Source organism: Hemibagrus wyckioides, linkage group LG08 (genome assembly GCF_019097595.1).
Source record: "Hemibagrus wyckioides isolate EC202008001 linkage group LG08, SWU_Hwy_1.0, whole genome shotgun sequence".
NCBI lineage: Eukaryota > Metazoa > Chordata > Actinopteri > Siluriformes > Bagridae > Hemibagrus > Hemibagrus wyckioides.
Genome location: NC_080717.1, coordinates 27,614,451 through 27,629,483, shown reverse-complemented (window position 1 = coordinate 27,629,483; position 15,033 = coordinate 27,614,451). Strand labels below are relative to the sequence as shown.

At 39.0% G+C, this 15,033-nt stretch overlaps 1 protein-coding gene across 2 annotated transcripts; it reads right to left on the bottom strand.

Moving 5' to 3' along the window:
- Positions 1-551: 551 nt before the first annotated feature.
- LOC131357430 (uncharacterized) lies at positions 552-14,220 on the bottom strand. 2 transcript variants are annotated; one of them, XM_058396403.1, is made up of 11 exons: positions 13,617-14,220; positions 11,765-11,844; positions 11,275-11,403; positions 9,614-9,673; positions 9,270-9,374; positions 7,766-7,876; positions 7,402-7,542; positions 6,493-6,658; positions 5,020-6,303; positions 4,818-4,930; positions 552-3,882 (listed from the first exon to the last, which is right to left on the bottom strand). In XM_058396403.1, the coding sequence occupies exons 1-11, from the start codon at positions 13,801-13,803 to the stop codon at positions 3,595-3,597; spliced, it is 2,664 nt and encodes an 887-aa protein (XP_058252386.1). In that variant the 5' UTR covers positions 13,804-14,220; the 3' UTR covers positions 552-3,594. The 2 variants fall into 2 exon arrangements, with proteins under 2 accessions (XP_058252386.1, XP_058252387.1); XM_058396404.1 differs by lacking the exon at positions 9,614-9,673.
- Between the last annotated feature and the right edge of the window lie 813 nt (positions 14,221-15,033).

The window sequence follows — 15,033 nt, the reverse complement described above, 5'->3', positions numbered from 1 at the left end:
GAAACCAACACCGTAGGACGTATATTAAAATTTATAAATGAGTGAGTTGATCGAGCAAGCAGGGAGAATGCAAAGTGACACTCAGGCTACATTAGACGACTCTGATGAGCAGCACACGAGCCAGTGGAGCAAGAATGAATTTTATTGTGTCTTTGTGAGTCATACTGAAATCCTGACAGAAAGCACCTGCTCTGTGGCAGCAGACACTGTGATGAACTCTTTAGGAAAAGTGTCCCATAAAAAACATCCTCAGAGTTTCATCCTCTAGCATACCGGAGACTTACTCAGACGTGGATCTTTTCGCAGTATATATTACGGAAAAGTGAGATGGCATGAGAAAATGCAACAAGCAGAGGAAATTAACACCATCCCCATCAGTCAAACGATGAAGGAAGCACCGCTTTGTTGCGTCTTCCAGAATTACAAAGATATTTTCAATTAAGTTGTGAAGGACACGTTCCTATTAGCTGCCCATTAGGAGAACTGTTGAAGACAATTATTTTGGACCGTGAACAAAAATGTGCTTCTTAAAAAAAAAAAAAAACACAAGAGGTTGAGGATGGAAAAGAGAGAGATGGATAAGGTTCAATAAAACTATTGAGATTTTCTCTTCATAACTGAGAAGCAGTTAAGGGTAGCTGGGTGAGATTAATGATGCATGTCATTGGGGCCTTGTGTAGTGGCCTCAATATCTATCTCATACCCTCTGACTAACACACACACACACACACACACACACACAGAACTATCAAAAACAATGCTGATAAAAACAACAGCAAGTTTCACTCATGAATAATTGCTGACAAAGAGAGCAACAGCGACGCTTTCCAGAATTTTAGCAGCTTAAGATAAAAAATACAAATTAAACACTGGAAATTCTAATTTAATATAAAGCTTATAATTAAGTAAAAAGATTTTAATAATAAATGATAAAGAGGCAAAAAGATGAAGAAATCTCTTCAGAAAATCCTCTTAACATACCTCACTCTTATGGCTGGTTATGACTATAAGGGAGAGATCAGCAATTTGGTTAAAAAAAAAAAAAGTCAATAAAATAAAACTACCTTTTCCCCTGTAATTGAACAGGCCACCTACTCTTCATTAGCTGACACTGATTCAGTACCCCACAGTGCATTACTTTAAAACAGCAAGACCCCGACCATCTCTCTGACCCTGTAAAAGTTAGTAACTAAATACATTTGTTGCTTAATGGATCTCAACATGTCATCCCCGCTCCATGATTTAGGGCAAGCCGAGAATGGAGAGTGTGCTGAGGTGGAGGCCGGGCTCGGAGTGGAAATCAGGGGCAAGGCAGTTTTACAAGATCCCCTGGAGTGCACAAGCGCTCTCCATCATCCAGCTGGGGCGTCCCGCTGTGCGAGACTTACGGCCCAACATGTCAGCAGGGACATGGATAATGCGGGACAGCACGCGGGTTAAGACAGGGCTTTGGGGTCCACTACTTTTCAGTAACAGCTGAAACAGTTCATCCTTTATGAAGCACACTGTGCTGTACACAGATATATAGACGTAAGGGGGAGTTCCGTGTACTCGTGTGATCGCTCCTAACCTCTGCAGAATTAAAAACGTGTGGTGCTCCCACGGTGGTCCTCGAGGAGCATAATTCAATCAAATGCATTGTCTGCTGAGCATTGTTCACATTTCTCGCTGGAAGGACGTGCAGAGCAATTATATGATCAATAGTCAGTTAAAAGTGTGAGAGAGAGAGAGAGAGAGAGAGAGAGAGAGAGAGCAAACCACAGGTTGGGGCTAATTTAGGGCTATATAAATGATGTGGATGGTGAACTTTAAACTGTGGTGACCTCTGACAGTACTGGGCAGGCAGGGATTATCTTCTCGTCTCTCTGTGAGAGGTAATATGAGAAGGCTAAAGCGGAGGTGATTCACAACACAAGAGTGTCCTCCTCCATGTAGAAAGAACGAGGGGGGGTCTTTGGGCAAGAAAAAAAAACATAAGGTAGTTAACAATTGCTTAGTAGCCAAACCAATTGTTTGGGCGTTTTATTACAATCCTGCTATGAACTTAAGACTATCCTGGTTAAGGATTTCATGCTGAAATTCGAAAAAAAAATTGAATTGAAATGAATCTTATCTGACGTTAATAGTGTTTATGTGCATCATACAAAATATAACTATTTAAAGTGAATTGCTTGTAAACAATTTCTCCGAAATGATCTACTTTTGACAAGACGCAAGGATTTTACTAAGAGATAAGGAAAGCGTCTTTAAAAATGTAATCAGCGCAATCTCCGCAAGCCCTGCCTGTGCAGTCCTCCTGTGACGGCGAGTGTTAGTGAGTGTTATTCTAGTGTTAAATGAACACTCAGGGTCCAGTGGAGCCCATAGGGGCCAGGCTAATTTGCTGTGGCAGTCAGGACAGAGTGATGGAATGTGAATGTCAGCAAGCTCTTTATTTACACTCTATATAAAACCGACTAGTAATTAACACCGGGGTTCCTCCCGCGCTCAAGTGTAATTGACTGTTTCAAAGGACCGCCACTTCATATTCCAGATTGTGTATTAAAATTACGCTTTCCATATTGCCTACTCCCTTTAAGGATAAGGGTCAGCACTGCTGGCACAGACACTCAAAACACATCAGATTTCTTTATGAGGACATTAACATTTTGACATATTAATAATGAGTAAGTGTATTAAGCCAGACCTGAGAGGGACCTTGTGCCATCTTCAGGAGGTGTGCATTTCCTTTCTGCAGTGTGGTTTTATTTCTTCTAAGGAGAATGATTTTGTTTGAAGCCCTTTAAACTGCTTTAATTTTAAAAATGAACTGTGATTTATCGAACAATAAAACAGAACGAAATGCATGCATCAGCTTCAGTTCTGTATAACATATGGGAAAAACCAAACACACACTCTAACACATACATCCCAAATGAAAGAAAACAAAATCAAATAAGAATTATACAATGACACAGATTTTAGTTTTGCAGCTTTTCAGGTGCACAGAGAAGCTCATTAACATCTGCTGACTGTTCTACAACATAAACTCTGTTTGACCAGCAGCGCCAACACGTTTTGTCATCTGTATCGCCCTAACATATGTCCATATGCTCTAAACAACCTCCTTATTGAGAACATAAACTTAATGAGAGAATCATTTGCATTTGCAAATTTGGGTTAATGTGCATTAATTGATTCCTGGTACTCGAACGTTTTAATTAACACAAGTTATAGTTGGTGGCAGTTTGTGGCTGGCAAATTAAATGTCCTCAGAGGGAAAGACAGGCCATCCAGGGAGTAATTAAACGTTAATTGGCTTTACATCTGTAATTAACATGTTTTATGTGAAACAGCTTACCTTGTTTATCAGTAGGGTAAAGCATGGAGCCCATCGTTCTGGGCCATGTTTCACATAAACAAGAAAGAGAATTAGGCTTTTGTCATATATCTAACAAAAGCCTGATATACTTTTCTGTTACATGTGACACAAACAAAAAATAACTATATAAATAATTATTATAATAATAATTATATAAATAATTATTATAAAATAATAATAGCTCTATAACAGCTCGCATATTAACATGAAGATACTGCATTTAACCTTTTAAATTAAGCCTGGGAATCATCTACTCTACATCTTTTTTGTGGTCTGAGACCTTCAGAAGAGAGGAACTGTTCGATCTTGGCGATTTGCGACCTGATGTCAGACGTCTGATGGTCCTCTTTCTCAAGAGGCGTGGGCGTTCGATCCTCAGACGCGGGCCGAGACACTTTTCCCAAGCTGTGCCGTCTGGGAGGGGGAGTAACAGTGCAGTTCTGTCTCAGCCCATTACCCCCAGAGCATGCCGCTGGGCTGCTTGGCTGAGCTGAACCAAACGAGATGGGAATTTTGCTCTCCTGTATAAAGAAACATAAACAGATATAATAGTGTAATACACTGACTCTTCTCATCTGAGAATTAATGTCAATACAAACACACTTCTGTAGTTTTTCAGCTTAGGGTTATATAATCATCTAAAAAAATGAACACTATTTTTTATGCTGATGTACTGAGTTACTGTATTTATGCTATAGATATGAGATATCTCCCATGCTGACAAAACGTAAATCTGCTCTCTCCATTTTTTTCCACTATTTCAAAATGACTGTTGATAAAACTGGCAAAAGCCCACCTCTGGTAATACCAGGGATAAAAAGCATTTATGTCACCCTCTCTAGACAGTATAACACCTGGCTCTAATAAAGTATGAGACAATAAGTACTTGAGGTAGTGAGAGGTAGTCAGGCTGCTTGTAATTCAGCAGCAAATTTATAGTACAAACACAAATATAATATACGCTCGAATGACCTTCTAAGGTAAGACGTCTGTAAAGCCTGCAGTAAAAGTTCAGGCCAAGGCAGAAACTTAAAAAGCAGCTTAAGAAAGTCATATATTTCAATCATGTATATCCAAATATCTTTCTGTGCTCTCTTCTTTTCTCTTAAATACAAGACCTTTGGTCTAAAAAAAAAAACAGATTAAAAAAAACACATGGCACGATCCTAAAAGAAGCTGTCGGAGAACAAAATACAGATGAATTTTCTAAAATGTTAGTTACAGACAGATTAGATTTCATGAGCTCTCTGGTTTGCTCCACGTAGCTGCTCAGCTTCCTTTCAGACTTGCCACTGATTTATAATCTGAGACTTTTTCTTGTTGGTTCCAATCAACCTTTCATTGAGAAAAATGCAGCCATTTTAGCAAAGTAAAATACTTTTAGGAATGAGGGTCATTTTAAATACACATGGAAGTTACCATGGCCTTCTCTTCCCTGCACGTTTGAGAAACTTACCTTTTCAGCAGAGATTTCAGAAAACGTCTCTTTTATTGCATTCCATTTCGTGCAGTGATCGATTTTTTGGTCAGAATGGAGGTCTGAAAAGTGCACCTTGTCAGGAGGTCCACCTGAGTGACAAAGAAAAGACCCGACCGAGACACACGTCCTGAGATTAATGATATTCAAAATCTATAGATTTAATTAAACAACCACATACCTCTCTTTTTTAGTGTGGACTTTGGTACAACAGGCATAGACATTGATCTGAGAAGGTCCTGGAAGCCAGAGGGCAGCGCAGATTTTTGCTCAGAAATGAACAGTCTTGAGGGTTTGTTTGTTTGTGCCGTTGCTGCACTTTGTGAACCGTTCAACTGTGAATCCATCGTTTCTTTCAAAGGCACGTCCAACTTAAGAGATGACCCATAACTTTTGCTTTCACCATTCTGTTCAGGTTCTGTGCCAATAATTTGCATTTCTGCATTATTTGGCTGTTCGCTTACTTTCATATCAGTGAATACAGAATCTTCCTGGGGGTTTGAGATCTGGGGATCTGGACATGCTTCTGCATTCTGCTCGTTGTTCCGTACAGATAAAGCAGGAGTACAGATATCGTCTGTTTTATTTCCATCTTGAGCTTCTGCTCTATTAGCCGTGATAAACACAGTGCTTTGGGAGGAAGATTCAGCAGAATAGGAAACGGCATTCGACTTCGCTTCTGGGATACATTTTGCTGCAGTGACCATGATGCAGTTGTTTGTATCTTCCATGATGTCAGAACTTCCTTGTAGTTCACTTAAGGATGTGTCAGAAATCGAGGCAGCACAAAGTACTAAAGTAACCTCTTCATGAGAAAAGTCTGGCTCCTGAGGAATGATTCGCTTTTGTGGACTTGAACTGGCTACACCTAACTGACCGTAATTCGTAGGACTCTTGTTATTTGCATGTCCGGGTACTTTATTGTTGTCCACAAAAATGGCTGCTTCATCTACACAAGGTTTACTATCACTATTTGGTGAGGGAACCTTATTTATCTCAGGTGCTACAATCTGAGGTTCTTTCAATTCAACGTCCTGAGATGTCTCGGATGTGTCTTTATCTGGTGTCTGGTGCTCTCGTCTTTCATAGACACACAGACTCTTCTCCACTAGCGTAACCCTGGGTTCAGCCATCACTGGGTCACTGGCCACACCATAAACAGACCTGGTTTGGGGTTCTGATAGCTTAGCGAGACAGATTTCTGTATAACTTTGCACTGTGTCTGAAGGGTAACCTGGTGTGCTTTCACTGACACTAGCTTCTTGTTTGACAGCTGGATCTATCTGCTGATTTGTCACATCAGTTCCACCGACTCTCTCACTTGTCTCTGACTGATCTGGAGCCAAAGTATCAAGGCTTTCTGAAGGCAGAAGCGCCAGAGTTGTTCGATCCATCTGTGAACGAACATTAACCTCATCGTTTTCTCCGCCTATTGCCGCTTCTTGACACTCAGCAGTCCTTTCATCTACATGAGGAAATTAAATTCATGCATCATTACGGATTGAAAAATAAGAAGTACAGGTAAGCTTTCTTGATAAAGATATTCTGTCAACCCAGGATCCCAACTCCCCCCACATCACATCATTCTGTGCAAAAATATTAGTTTTAACGGCGCCCGGCTTGGCCGGAGAACAGAAGCCTGCATTCCTCTCACCTGGAATGTCTTCATCTTCTTTGCAATGTCTCATATGCTCACAGTTATTCTGAGGACTGGCTTGACAGGCTTCTCCATCTATAGATGTGTCCTTGTCTACATCCATATCACAGTTTAAGCTGGTAGGAGAATTTGTTTGGATGTCAAAGTCATCCTTTAAGCCAGTCTGAAATAAAATAGAGTCCATACACAATCCCCAATTACATCAAGAATAATCAACAACAGAAATCAGAGCCTACTGTTTACTTTTCTCTTCCAACAGTAGCATGCCCTGAAATGTTTTATTCCTTTTACACCACAGCAAATTGCCAACAAATTATCAGAGAAAGACGCACCTTATTTTTGATTTTTACATTTAATGTTGTGAAACTTCTCCAAGACAAGCTATCCCCTGTTGTTGCTTATGTTAAAGCAGCAATAAAAAAAAAAGTCAATGCACTACTGAGATTTGTTAAATAAATGTCTTCTTACACAATGATGCACCATATCAACTACTTTTTAGAACAATAGATATTTTTATATCTGCTTATAACTAAGCAGTGGCAAAGGGAGTTTTTCCTTGTGACAGTCGCCTCAGGCTTGCTCATTAGGGATAAATAGAAATAAATTTCAAGTATAATATTAAATCTTGAACATTTTGTTCAATACTTCTCATATTCTGCAAAGCTGCTCAGAGACGATGTCCATTGTTAAAAGCGCTATACAGATGAAAGTGACTTTGATGTTACTATGGAAACAATGGCATTAATACAGTATAAAGCTGTGATTTTGATTGACAGTGCTGTCAGAGCTGCCGTTATGTTTTGCGTTCAGCATAAATAAATGAACGTGTAAAAGTTTTAACACCAGCACTTCATCACCGCTTCATAAATTCTCCAAAGACTGAAATATCTTCCATAACATTTCTACCTCTAAGCCGTGAATTTTTCTTGCTTGATGCATCACACGAGAGGACAGACGTCTGTGTTTCTCATGGAGATGATCGTATGCTTTTTTAACAGCTTTCAGCTCTGCCTGGTCTGCCTGCATCTTTGCATGGAGAGTCTCCATCTATTTAACAACACATCAAGCAGAGAACCAGCATTTCCTGTGATATCTGATAGGAAAAAATGAAAATCATTCATGCTTTATGAAGAATTTATCCTTTTCAGATCAGCATGTGTCTTAGAGATGTAAGTACTAATGCCTAATTCTTACTAAAATTTTATTTTACTTTATTTTAAGACATTTATCCTTCGTTGTGGTAGCGTAATAAAGCATTTTTCAGAACTACCTCTTTTTCCAAAGTCATTTTGGAACGTTTGTAGTCGTCTATCAAGTGCACAAGTCTGTCCTCTTTTTCTTTACTCCTCTCTCGGACCATTTCATGTTCTCGTTTAAGGACCTGCAATGAAATTAATCACCCGGAAAATTTTTAATGCAATAGTAAATTTTTATGCGTTTATTCAACCCGGACCCAAGGTTCTAAACAGACAGGGACGCTCATACAAATCAGCAGGGTTTTGTCACGTTGATAATGGTTTTAATCAATGAATAAATATGTGAATTAAACAGAGGCATGGAGCCTATAAAGCAGCGGGCTCTGTAAATGGACAATAAACATACTCACCACTATTGAGTTGCAAGTCGTGCTTCCTAAATGTGATTGACGATGCTCTCGGTTGTGTTTACGAGACGTCATTTATTTCTGATCTTACGTTAATTTGAACCGTTAGCATTTTATACTAAACTAAAATAACTGGCCAGCCATTATATTAAGAAGTGTACAGAATATTTCGGAGTGGATTTTTGGCTGTAGTATTTAGTTATTGTACATCTTTAAAAAAAATTTTTTAGTTGCTATGTGAGTTGCAACATTCAACTGCTCTTAGTTCATTAACATTCAGCACCAGAATTATTGGCACCCTCTCATAAGTATGTGCCAAAACGTCAATAAAAATGTCTGTGGTATATAAAGATTAATCTTTTAACCGAATGAAATCAGAAATATTTTTAACAATTACAATAATTGCCACTCCTTGATTTAGTAGACCCTTGTTTTACCAACTAAACAACTGAACAGCACTGAATCTTCTTCTGTAATGTTCTGGAGAAGACTGGAGATCTTCACAGTAATAAGTGCTCTCTTGGCATTTTTGGGTGGATTTTTGGATCATGGTATTGTCTTTACATTTTGTTTTTAATTCAATAATTCAGGAGTTTGCATGAATACAAACAATCAGTAAATACTAGGGCTGTCTGTTCGTTAAAAAGATATCAATATTAATTAACATATAATGTAATACTGCCACAGAAAGAGTGTGTATTAGCAGTAGTGCTGAACCAGTGATGTCCAAACCTACTGAGCAAAATCACAATGATGTAATATCAAATTAAATCGTAAATTATTTATTTATTTATTTAATGCTATTAATGTGATACTCATATTAATCCTTCACCTTCACGACATCTGAATCCAATTTGAGTTTCAGCCTGGAACTATATCATTTTTATGACACATGAGCCACACTGTTTATCATGCCATAAATTAAGTTAATAATTAAGTTAATTTATTCAGAACCAAGGTCATGGTGCTCAAAAGTTTTACAGAGGTGTGTGTCGATAGACTTATATACGCTAGAAGACTTAAATGAGGATATATGATGCTGAAAATGTGAGTGAGAAAACGGGGATAGTATTCAAACAGCCCTTAGATTAAAGCTGGCAAACCAGCACACACACACATAGGGTGTAGGATGTGTATGATGCAAAGTGATGCTTTTATATGACAGACTAACCTGGTACTCCTCTGTGTGTATGAGGAGCTGTTGCTCAGTTCGACTTACAGCCTGTGTCTGAGTCTGCAGCAGCCCCTGTGCATGCTGAAGGGTGCACATAAGCTCCTGACACACACACACACACACATACACATACAAAGCCCGGTGAGTGAGATGCATTACCAGCTTAAGGCCAGGATTACTGTGAAATGTTACCACTGCATTTTTACTGAAACCTATAAGAATAAATTTTTTTTTCTTCTGCATCTCTTTTTTTGCCAGAACCTAAATGATATTTTTGTATACCTTTGAAATATTGTTCCTGGGAAAAATAGTAGCCAACAATTCTGTGCTAATAAATGTACCTGCTTCTCTGCTCTTTCTACAGCAATTTCATTTCTCAGCTTCTTATTCAGTTCAGTCTCCTACAAACAGAGAGGTCAGTCTGCATCAACTCAGCAGTGATTCACGCTTCCTTTATCCTTGCCATATACACTATATTGCCAAAAGTATTTGCTCACCTGCCTTGACTCACATATGAACTTAAGTGACATCCCATTCCTAATCCATAGGGTTCAATATGACGTCGGTCCACCCTTTGCAGCTATAACAGCTTCAACTCTTCTGGGAAGGCTGTCCACAAGGTTTAGGAGTGTGTTTATGGGAATTTTTGACCATTCTTCCAGAAGCGCATTTGTGAGGTCACACACTGATGTTGGACGAGAAGGCCTGGCTCTCAGTCTCCGCTCTAATTCATCCCAAAGGTGTTCTATCGGGTTGAGGTCAGGACTCTGTGCAGGCCAGTCAAGTTCATCCACACCAGACTCTGTCATCCATGTCTTTATGGACCTTGCTTTGGTCACTGGTGCACAGTCATGTTGGAAGAGGAAGGGGCCAGCTCCAAACTGTTCCCACAAAGTTGGGAGCATGGAATTGTCTAAAATGTCTTGGTATGCTGAAGCATTCAGAGTTCCTTTCACTGGAACTAAGGGGCCAAGCCCAGCTCCTGAAAAACAACCCCACACCATAATCCCCCCTCCACCAAACTTTACACTTGGCACAATGCAGTCAGACAAGTACCGTTCTCCTGGCAACCGCCAAACCCAGACTCATCCATCAGATTGCCAGATGGAGAAGCGCGATTCGTCACTCCAGAGAACGCGTCTCCACTGCTCTAGAGTCCAGTGGCGGCGTGCTTTACACCACTGCATCCGACGCTTTGCATTGCACTTGGTGATGTATGGCTTGGATGCAGCTGCTCAGCCATGGAAACCCATTCCATGAAGCTCTCTGCGCACTGTTCTTGAGCTAATCTGAAGGCCACATGAAGTTTGGAGGTCTGTAGCGATTGACTCTGCAGAAAGTTGGCGACCTCTTCGCACTATGCGCCTCAGCATCCGCTGACCCCGCTCCGTCAGTTTACGTGGCCTACCACTTCGTTTCTGAGTTGCTGTCGTTCCCAAACACTTCCACGTTCTTATAATACAGCTGACAGTTGACTGTGGAATATTTAGGAGCGAGGAAATTTCACGACTGGATTTGTTGCACAGGTGGCATCCTATCACAGTTCCACGCTGGAATTCACTGAGCTCCTGAGAGCGACCCATTCTTTCACAAATGTTTGTAAAAACAGTCTGCATGCCTAGGTGCTTGATTTTATACACCTGTGGCCATGGAAGTGATTGGAACACCTGATTCTGATTATTTGGATGGGTGAGCGAATACTTTTGGCAATATAGTGTATCTTATTTTATTTATTTTATTAAAAGATAGATAGATAGATAGATAGATAGATAGATAGATAGACACACACAAACAGATAGATAGATAGATAGATAGATAGATAGATAGATGGATAGATGGATAGATAGATAGATAGATAGATAGATAGATAGATAGATAGATAGATAGATAGATAGATAGATAGATAGATAGACACACACAAACAGATAGATAGATAGATAGATAGATAGATAGATAGATAGATAGATAGATAGATAGATAGATAGATAGATAGTAAACATACCACAATCAGCCTCTGTTTAAGCTCCTGCTGTTCTTGTGCTTTCAGCAGGTAATGAGTACTTTCGTCTCCAGATCTGCAGATGGACACAACTTTGCTTTTCACCAGCTCACTGTTTAGCCTCTCCACATCCTAATATAAAGAGCTCAGGTTAGTCTCGGGTGTTTAACCCTTTCATGCATAGTGAGACAACAGTTTAAGAAAATATAAGATGTAAATTAACTTGAGAGTATTATTGTTAAATGAGCATTCATTTCTGTAGCTCTTTATCTGCCATTCTTAATCCTTACTAACTTTCACATAAACAAATAAAAAAAGGTAAAGAAAAATGTTTGTGCCAGACTCCACTGATCTCCTTCATATTAAAATTATTTTAAAATATTAAAATGATTTAAATATTTGTTTGTTTAGTTTTCTAAAATAAAATATATAAATTTAAAAATTATATTTATTTAGATGAATTCATTCTATTATATTTCTTTGAAAGCATTACCTTTTTCAGGGCAGCAATTGTAGATTCTTGTTTTTTGTTGATGGATACGATTTTATTGTTAATCCGCATTGCCTCCTCGACTTATACAAAATAAAATATAAAAAAAAAATCAAATTAAATCGCACAGTAGCATTTTTCAACAGGGCTAATGAGAGGCCTATTGATACAGACCATACAGTCTGTACAGGGGAAATCTCCCAGAAACTAATGGTTGCCTTAAAAACCATGCCTGTTTTACATAAATACTGATACTGCTGTTTGGAAGGAGCAGATAGTAATGTTTATTATACCATCCACTCAACATAAACTCTATTTAAACATGACTAAATACCAGACAGGAACGATTACCTTTAATAAGCAATCTCTGACTATCACCAGTGCAGACATTCATAAAATAATAAATCTTATCTAGGATATGGTGTCTTAAATAAAATAACTATCAAGCAGACAGGAATTTCAGCTTGGATTCACCCTCGCAAGCTGTCTTAGATCTCATGCTGAAAAATGCAGGCCAATTAACTGAGCTTTAATCTGGGTTTCAACGTATAAAAACATGATATCTTACAAAAGGCACCTCAGCATTTGCTTTTAATCTGAAAAACTCAGATTGAAGAATAAATTACTTGACCTTGAATGATCTTGTTTGACAGAAAAAGGCCAAAAATACACAGACCATGCATAACATTATGACCACCTGCCTAATATTTTGCTGGTCCCCCTTTTGCTGCCAAAACAGCCCTGACCCGTCTTGCACTGTGTATTCTGACACCTTTCTATCAGAACCAGCATTAACTTCTCCAGCAGTTTGAGCAACAGTAGCTCGTCTGTTGGATCGGATCACACGGTCCAGCCTTCTCTCCCCACGTGCATCAACAAGCCTTGGCCACCCATGACCCTGTCACCGGTTCACCACTGTTCCTTCCTTGGACCACTTTTGATAGATACTGACCACTGCAGACCGGGAACACCCCACAAGAACTGCAGTTTTGGAGATGCTCTGATCCAGTGGTCTAGCCATCACAATTTGGCCCTTCATCATCAAACTCGCTCAAATCCTTACACTTGTCCATTTTTCCTCCTTCTAACATCAACTTTGAGGACAAAATGTTGACTTGCTGCCTAATATATCCCACCCACTAACAGGTGCCATGATGAGGAGATACTCAGTCTTATTCACTTCACCTGGCAATGCTCAGTGTTATGCCTGATCGTTGTATATCATATACGTATATAAATAGAAAATGTGTGCCTAAACACAGATATCTAAGGTGTATATTTACGTATTTTCTTATAACTTATAAAAGACATGGGGATGCACCGTTATAACAACACACTCAACAACAAGGTGTTGAGATGTTCGCTGCTGAGTCACTACTGCCACTTAAGAGCTGATTATATATCAATGACAGCACAACCCAAAGTGTTTCATTCCTCTTATACAACAATTTGCCAATGAATACAATTTTCATTTATTTTAAAAAAATGACATGAAATTTGACTTTCATAAAAAGTTGTTACTAATTTCTGAGCAATGCTGTTAAATCCACTAATATTCACACATAAATGGTACAAATCCTGTTAAATTATTTGAGGATTAAATTCCCTGGTTACTATAACAATCTAAATATAAATAGAAAATATGTATGAAAATATATTTAGTGATCTGATTAATACACTGCCTCATATTTGCTGACACTACATAAACGCCATGCTGTTACAGAAAATTCATCAACACTTTTAACTGAATCAGACTGAAAAATTCACACGCACTCTGTAATAATATGAAGTGAAAAATTGCCATTAAGGCTACATTTGAATGTCATGTCCTGCTTTTCTCTGGCATCTGGCCTACCGTTCTGCTCCAGTTTCTCATGCACCTGTCTGACCACACCACATTGTCTCGATATGGTCCTAAAACGCTTCTCCACCTCTCCCAGTTGATTCAGATGGCTGTCCTTCACCTGAGTCTGCAGCTGAACCTTCTGCTCCTGGAAAGATTTTGTACTATAACTCCCCCTTTTGGTGATATTCCTCCACATTTTTGACAAAAAAAGATAACCTTTAAGATCTGACCAAGACCAAGCTCATTCTCTTCTATCTATATTTCAGAAAGGTTTTTTTTTTTTTAAAGGATTGTAATCGTTCAGGGCCATGCTGGGGTTTCTGTCTGGGGCAGAAGTCCTTTGTTTAACATCTTGGCTGAGTGTATCGTCTCCCTGCCAGATAAGGTTTTCATTTTTACGCATGCCTGAGGGACTTTTATGAAACTTCCTCCCCCAATTCTACCGTTACTTTCTGATTGTCTGTATCAAACAGATTTTCTCTCTGCCACTTGAAAGGTTAAACAGAGCGAAGCTTCGATATAAAATATTTTAATGGTGGTATTTTCTCTGCTGCACTGGCAGCTCAAGTGTCACACACACTCCCTATCCGTTACTTGTGATGAGCCACTCTCTCCTCCCCACATCCTCCTCTTTAATTTCTCCCTCTCCCACTCGCCTCTGTCAACAATTTATATAATTGTAAATCCTTACCAGCTCGCTTAATTTCTTCTCCAAACTGTACTTGGACAACTGTAAAACAGTAGTAAAAGGAAAAAAAGTTTGTTAAGAGGGTTCTTGTGTTCCTTTTGACCTCTAAATGATCTTTTGCAACATACAGTATATCAAACATAGTTCTTCCTTTAGTTCTGTGTCTGAGTGTGTGTGTCTGTGTTTATATACACACATATGCTCACTATCCACTTTAATAGGAACACCTTTTCTCCTGCTCATTCATGCAGTTATTAAATCAACCAATCACAGCAGCACAATGCATATAGTCATGCAGATGCACGTCACAAACTTCAGTTTATGTTCACATAAAACATCTGGAAAAGTCTGATCTCTGTAGAGATTTTTGAGGTTTTTGGTGCCCGATGGGGCAGCTTGAGTATTTCAGAAACAAAACATCCTGTATGCCTGTATCCTCTGCAGCATGAAACATCTTCAGATCAGAGGAGAATGGTTAAATTGGTTTGAGCTGAAGTCTAGAGTAACTGAAAGTATTAAATAAGGCTTTCATGGGCACTCATGGGTACAGACTCACTCAAACTGGACAGCTGAAGACCATCATCAACTTTCCACCACCATCACCACAAACTTTTGGACAAACTCTTTTTGGAAGAACATATTCATTGCTCCAGTACATTTCTACAGATCTGCAGAATCAATACCAAGGTTCTCTGAAGTTGTTTTAGATGATTATGCAGATTTTGGTGGCCCAAGAAC